The sequence below is a fragment of the Vicia villosa genome, linkage group LG6 (assembly GCF_029867415.1).
Source record: "Vicia villosa cultivar HV-30 ecotype Madison, WI linkage group LG6, Vvil1.0, whole genome shotgun sequence".
In the NCBI taxonomy this organism is placed as follows: Eukaryota; Viridiplantae; Streptophyta; class Magnoliopsida; order Fabales; family Fabaceae; genus Vicia; species Vicia villosa.
In genome coordinates, this window is record NC_081185.1 from 153,345,820 (window position 1) to 153,353,806 (window position 7,987).

General features: G+C 32.2%; 1 protein-coding gene across 1 annotated transcript; it reads right to left on the minus strand.

The window, feature by feature from the left end:
* Positions 1-2,237: 2,237 nt before the first annotated feature.
* LOC131610587 (respiratory burst oxidase homolog protein B-like) lies at positions 2,238-7,447 on the minus strand. Its single transcript, XM_058882565.1, has 9 exons — positions 6,727-7,447; positions 6,259-6,418; positions 5,548-5,596; positions 4,995-5,108; positions 4,074-4,889; positions 3,646-3,960; positions 3,442-3,515; positions 2,786-3,300; positions 2,238-2,630 (listed from the first exon to the last, which is right to left on the minus strand). The coding sequence occupies exons 1-9, from the start codon at positions 7,259-7,261 to the stop codon at positions 2,521-2,523; spliced, it is 2,688 nt and encodes an 895-aa protein (XP_058738548.1). The 5' UTR covers positions 7,262-7,447; the 3' UTR covers positions 2,238-2,520.
* Positions 7,448-7,987: the final 540 nt, after the last annotated feature.

Here is a 7,987-nt window from a genome sequence, read left to right on the forward strand (position 1 = left end):
TAGAACTTGAATGGTAAACAAAGTGTTCTCTCTCATGCTAAACAAAGTGTGTACTCTCTCTTATGGTAAACAAAGTGTTTTCTCTCTCTATCTCTCTCTTGAATGCTAAATAAAGTGTGTACTTTCTCATTAAAGATTTATGGAAATTTTCTCTTTTCTATTAAATTAAAATATTAAAATAATAAAATATAACTAAAATAATAAATTCTTAAATAGTTGATCTACTTTAATTACAAATTAGTAAAAGAACAATAGAGCACATAATAAATTGGATTAGAAGACTATTCCAAATGAATCAATTACCATTAGTATGCACTAAAGTAATTTGGTAATTGTTTAATTTTTTAAAAACATATCAAGATGAAATGTGAAGAAATAAATTAGCCTATCTCTCTCTACAACAATTCTTATAAAGTAACCATTTATAATTAAAATTAAACATGAATTGAAAAGATAAATTGGAGGAAAGTAATCATAAATAGCAATATAAACTTTACATAAGAGTTAAAATAGAAGTATATTTTCAAACTATATACATATATAAATATAAATTGCAGATCTATGTTGAATTCTTCACTGCATTGTAACCTTTGTCCGTTTTACAGACATGCTAGCATTTTCGTTCTGTTGAAAAATATCGCACGGACGCACGGTCACCCTTACAATCATCCCTCACTAAGTCATGCCTTGTTCTTTTTCCATGTGGTTTCTTCATTCTATCATAATTATTCATAAACCAACCAATCATAATGAGATTTTTGTTAGCATGAAAAGAAATTGAAACATAAAATCAAATTCAAAAAGCATCCTATGACCAACACAACAATACAACAAAATTCATCTTCCTTTTTATTATTCTTTTATTTCTTGCATCCACTAAACTAATACTAATTTTCCAGAATTTTTTTTTCTTCCAATTTCCCATTAAAATCCAAATATACTCAAATTCATTCACTAAAAAGTTTCAATTTTAGTCCCAATTCATCGTTTTTCCCTGATTTCTTCAACCCCTCATCTTTCCTGGAAATCAATGACGGGTATGTTACCATGAAATTGAAAAGACTTAAAACCCAATTTTAAAACATTTCAAATTAACGATTCGAGGTGATTTAAGTAGAGATACATTTTTGTCTAACTGCCGGTTGAATGGGCAGACATTTTCCGGCAATTTTTAATTAAGAAACTACTTCATGAACAAAACTTTCTCTCTTGAGTACCAAAAAATCAAGATTTCTTACATGTAATTTTTTCTTTACTATTCATTAAAGGAGTTAGATAGCAATTTATTGGGTCTGATTGCAGTTTATTCATTATATTTATCATATTACATATTACAAAGTTTATTACACATGATATTACCAAAAAAAAATTATTACACATGATATATATAAATGGAACTGAAACGAAAGAGTTAAATTTTAATAAGATAATATAGGACAATGAATTTCTATGTGTTCCTACAAAATACGTTTTTTGTTGCTAAAAAAAATTATGGAGGTATGAAGTAACTAAGTCATGGAAAAAAATACAGAGAAAATAACCAAATTCATAGAGTAAAACAAATGAATAAGTAAATATAAATTTAAAAGAGTGTTTGAGAGAGAAATTGATTACTGTAGGCCCGTAGCAAAAAGAAGAAGGTATATCTTCATGTGTGTAGTGTTGTACGGTGCCGGTAAAAAAGTTGTTCCAGAATGAAAACAGTGACTATTTTCTCTCACGTCAATTTCACCGTGCTTAAGAAAACGGTTGCCTCATAAAATGGTTTCACAATCGGTTCCATCTCTTTATATTGTGTAAGTAGTTATATATAACTCTATAGTAAATATAAGAGTAGTTAAAGGGTAATTTTGGAAGAAAAATAGGTCAGTCCAAATATCCATATCCTCTTTATATATTGTTATAGATGTCATGTAAACTACTATATATATATATATATATATATGTAAGTGTATTTAGTAACAAAAACAAAGGATGGGGTGAGAATTATATCAAAAGATACTTATTTTTTATCAATAAGGGTTTCCAAAATATATGAATCTTCCAAGTATATAAACGATGATGTAATTGCATAAATAAATAGATAACACAAATCCAACTTTGGTTTTGTAGCAATGTGCATTGCAGTTAAAACTTTTTATAAGTAAAATATTTGGAGGCTGATGCTGTAGGAATTGTTCCTTCTATTTTTTCGTTGTAGTTGTTTTCTTTTTCGGGCTTAGGCCCTCATCAGTATCAAAAAAAAAAAAATTTGGATTTGAATAAATCAAAGAGTTTATTACGTGTTACCATAATCATCATAATTTGATGATTTCTTTGATCCTATTATATCTAACATGACTTCACTTTACATTAAAGTGAATGCAACGAATATACACACGTATATATAACTTTATGAATCGAATGCTAGCTAGCTGCTTATCTACCTCTACAAAACTAAAAAAAAATTGCAGCAAACTACATATAAATAATGTTCCTTCACTACTTAGGTTACTATTGAAGAAAAAAATAACAGAGAATCTAAAAATTCTCTTTATGAAACTCAAATTTAGTGTTGGTTTTCCTTGAAAAATCAAGAGAAAGACTTTTAAGTTGTCCAACCAATCCAGCAGCCCCACAGTAAAAAACACCTGAAATAATTATAAAATGATCGTTAGTATCATCGTGAGTTAGGGTTCGAATCCTAGTATTGACGTCTAGTTGAGCTAAGATTTACCGACAGAGATAGGTAAAAAAATTTAACAATTGATTGAATAAAGAGCAATAATGCAAGATTGATACTTACCAACTCTTTTGCCAGGATGTTTGAGAGCTGTATGTTTAAACACAGTACGCCAATTTGGTCTTGCAAAATGTGATTTAACTCTTGTTCCAGAAATGATATCAACACCACTCTTGGCATGGTGAAGAGACTGAAGCATTGTGATTAAAGCTGATCTAGCATCTCCTTCTTCATACACACTTGTGCAATAGTTATGAAGTTCAATTAATCCATCTTTATCATAATCTGCAATTTCATCCATCACACCTTTAAACCATTCAAAGGAACCTTGTTCACGAGTGACCCAATAGAAATAGGCTCTGCTTGTGGCAAATGGTTTTCTTTTGTTGTTTCTAACACCACTTTCTACTACTCCTTGTTCTATGTCTTTCTGTTGTTTCATGTTGTTTAGCACATCTTTTAATATGCTTATCAATGGGGTTGCACCAATTCCTAAACCTACGAGAAGGATTACTTCGTAGTCTTTGTAGTCTTGTGCTGGTGCTCCATATGGACCATCGATCAATAGCTTTGGCATCCTGCAATTTCATTTCTATTAGAATCCATTTAAATCACGGACACCAGACACGACATTGGCACATCGACCAGATGAATTTTTTAATTAGTTTTTATTTTATTTTAAAATTAACATGAATAAGACAATGTCAAAGATATCTAACCTTGGTATGTTGTTGCCTTGTAACACATCAGCTCTTAGAAGACCACTTTGGTCACCACTTGCTGGCTGGCATGCCTGCATCAAATCGTGTGGATAAAGTAATCAGCATTTACATCATTAATGAACATATTTAAGAAAATGCACAACACTAGTACAACATTAGCATTGAATTTCTCTTAATTAAGTAAAAAAAATGTATACATACCCTGGCAAAAACAGCCTTCAATTGTGATGTCCAGTCACCCAAAGTCCTAATGTGAACACTAACATAATCATCTCCAGGGGCTGATGTAATAGAGAAAGGATGCCATTGAAATGGAGATACATCTGAGCAATTAACAAAAATATATTGTCCACTATGGTATTTAAATCCTTGTGGTTTCGACACATGCAACGCCAACACGTTTCCAGGGTACACTGCAACCTTTAAAATCTTGACACTTTTGTTGCCAGATCTTAAAGCACGAAGTAGTCGCTCGCATGCGTATATAATCATAGGAATGGCAAGATACATCCAAGTCTGTGACAATGAAATTTGGCACAACCAAATTTAGAGAACAATAGTATGTAATTCAAATTAAAGAGACCAAAAGTGGTATTAATTATGCAAGAAGAGGATTGTGCAGTGCATACCGTTTTCTTGTACCATTTCTTGGAGAGATATAACTTGTATCCATGGAGAATAAGAAGACCATAGACAATGACAAAGAGGTGGTGAGAATACCAAAATGCATTAAAACCAGTGAGCTTTTTCAAAGCTTTGGGGAGTTTAAGTTGGTTTCTTCTGAACCAAGGTTGGGCCAAAGTAAAAGCTATAGCCATAAGCACTATCATGATTATACCACTCCAACCCTCAATACCTTTTACAAACCACCAATAGTTGTTGGGCCTAACATCCCCAAAAAATGGCTTCATGGGTATATATTCTGCATCTGTTGCATGTAATAGCCTTGGGAAATCACATGTTAAATGCGAAATAGCATGTAACCCAACACCAATAGCAATGCCAAAAGCTATGACCTTGTGAAAGTTGATGTTATCATCAAAGGGAACAGCAACTCCTAATTTGGTTTTGGTCCTAAGCCAAGTGATGGTGTTTCTACAAACAGGTAATAAAATCAAAGCCATGTTGAATTTGAGAGTTTCAGCAGCACCTTTTGCTGTTGTGACACAATAGCCCATGACATGAAACACAGCACGGTTTTTGTATTGGATGAATTTCCATGTGAAAAGTCCAGCACAAATTGCAATCCAAAGTGCTACAATCCAAATTCTTTTCCAATTGTCTTCAATGAAGTAGTTCAATGATCGAAAACCACGTTTAATAGGATTGTGCTCTTTGGTGGGAACTAGCTTTTGGCTCAACATTTGACTCAAAACTCTACTATCTGTGTGCATGTGAGTTGATTGTGCTGGAGCTTGCAAAAGAAGCATTTCCAAGTTGTGTACCTGCATATGAATTATGCCACACAGAGAAAAATATATAAGAATAATGTGAAGAAAAAAAAAACTTCACACATACATTGATTCCTAATAATTAAACTTCATACAAACCTCAATAAATCCAAGGTTATCTGGATCTAACTCCTCCATGATTAGAGCAGCATATTCTTCTGCGCGGTCTTGTAATTTTGACAGCTTGTTAGCAGAAGCACTTAAGGTAATAATCTGTAAAAACACAATATAAAACAATGTTCATATATATAACTCCAAAAGTTTCTTGCCAAATGAGTATTAAACTAAATCACTATTAGATTGTAAACATAACTTTAATGAATTATCAGTTACAAATTATTCTACTTATATTATAGATCATTTGATACATTTTTTTTATTCCCCAAGATTATAAGAATTGCCCTTTTTAAATTAAATAATACATCACATCAGAATATTGCTTTCTGTCATTTTTCATGAGCACATTGGACAATTTTCATAAACATTAAGAAAACTTAGTATTGTAATTGATGTGTATATTTTTTTCCACCTTTGTAAATCAATTTTTATTTATAGATAGATTAATTCAATATTTATTTTTTATTTTAAAATTTAAAAATAAATAAAAATAAATTTTAAAAAATAAATAAATGCATGTAATATAAATACCGACCTCTCTAACTTCGTCTTCGGAAATTCGTCCATCAGCATTTTTGTCCACCCTGGCATGATTAAAAATAATTAATTATTTTTGAAAAGCATTAAAAATAATTAATCAAGATAAGGAGTGGGTGTAGACCCAATCAAAATTCAATAATGTTGACATTTGGCTTTTCAATTTTATTGACTAAGATATACGCGTATTATATATATTATTATTTTCTTGTTTCTTATATAGCTGCTAATTTTGATTCAATTCTTTAACAACTCCTTGACTCGTTCTTTTCCTTAAAGGGGCAACCAAATCCTTCGTTATTTTCCATTCGACTACTATATACTAAATTTTTCCAAGGTTGAAGAATCTATATATTAATATTAAAAGTAAGTATTTAAATTCAATTCCACAAACCCCACAAAACAAAATATCACCACTTTCTTTCTTCTAGTACGTATCCGTCCCCATCATCATAAATAATGCAATTTCTTTCTATTCTACACATACTTTCCACACTCAAATAATCAAAAACAACACAATAATAGTACGATCACTCCTTTTTCACATGTTCACATGATAAAACCACCGAGTGCGCCATTCATTTTCTCATCTCTGATAGTGACAACTAATTCCACATTAAATGATTTCTCTTAATTAACTAAAACACATCCTAAGCAAATCATTATTTTCATTAATTAACAATAATTAAATGAGTTTTCGATTTCTTACATGTCAAAGAAAGTTTGCAATCTTGAATCAAAACTCTGATCCGTAATCTGTTCCCAAAATTCCCGCAGTTCATCTTTTGTTATGGAAGCTGATGTTATTCCCCGGCGACGAGATAATGCATCAAACAATTCACCAGCAAAATCCTTTGACTCATTCATACCTATAGTGGATTATAAAATTAACAACATGATTAATTAATTAATTACGTTTATTAATTAATGACTAGTTAGTGCAACTTTTTTATTAAATTTAAATTAAAAAGATGCGTGTTACACTAACTCAGTTGATAGCTCTGCACAGCATCATATATATCAATACAAAGAACTCAGTTAATAGCTGCACAGAACATCGCATGCTCAAGCGGATTCGAACTCATGACATTCACTAGTGCAATTTTAAAAGATCGAATTCTCGACCACTAGATTATTTGAACAAAAAAAATTGAAAAAAATGCAATGGAAAACGTACCAATGCACTGGCTAAAGCGCGTTTTAGGAAGTTTTCCATCAACTTCCAATTCATCGAACCGCTTTTCCACCTGAGACCAACCTCTATCACTTCCAACGGTTTTCGTCATGAACTTAAGTCCTTTCAGTGCACGCGCCGCACCAGATTTCGCTCTATCAACCCTATCGAACTTCTTCGACGACGTCATGCGCTTCAGCTCCTGAGAAACCTGTTTCAGTTTAACGGAAAGCGTCGACGGCCGTTTCTCCAAACGGCTAGCGAGCAGCGCCGTCTCGGAGTCGCCACCGCGGATGTTCTGAACCGAAACGGTGTCGTCGCGGACGTCGAGTGTGATCTCGACGAAATCCTCGACGTCATCGCTGAACCTGGCGCTCTTCTTGCTGCTTTTCTTCTTGATGTTGGAGACTAACGGACCGCTTAGTGGTCCGCTGAGGGAGCCGCTGAAGCCTACTCTCGCGCTTCGAGTGCTTCTGCTTCCTATGCTCTCCGTTTCCGACCATGTTTCGTGATGAAGATTATTCTCTTGAATCTCCATCGATTATAAACAGAAAAAAATGAATAATTATGTAGTAAAATTGAGTTTTGGATTATGAAAGATTGAATAATAATAATAATAAAGTTGAGAGGTGGAGATGAAATGAGGATGAAAATGAGAAGGGAGAGAAAAAAAAAGTGTGTATAAATATAGAGAGAGTAGAAATGATATTGGGAAGATTGAGTATGGTTGGTTGAAAAAAAGAGAGATGAGAGAGAGTCAAAGATGGAGGCAAAAATATTATAATGCGTGTGGGCGCGTTGTTGACGCGCGCATGATAGTTGTTGGATTCAAATTCAAAGGGGTATATAGTGTTGTGTTACTAGATGAATATGAATATGATTGGTTAGTGGTTTGAATAAACCATTAAAGAAGGAAGGAACTACGGTATTTCTATTAGAACAACCTACGTTTTAATTTGTTTATTTGGTCTTGTTTTAGATATGGTTTAATAGTATTTTGATGTTAGTTAAAGTTTATTTCTGTTTTTCCATTCAAAAATTAAAAATGAATGTAGTTGGAGAATGATGATTGTTGAAATAATTGTGTTGATTTATTGAAGAACTAATGATCTTAAAACAATGATGTTAATCTCCGTCATGGTAATGCATACTACAAATAGCACAACAAACTTAAATCAATTCAAAATTAAAAATAAATGTAATAAAAAGTAGAGAATGAGATAATGTATTATATATGAGGATTGCTATTTGTACACTAAGAATC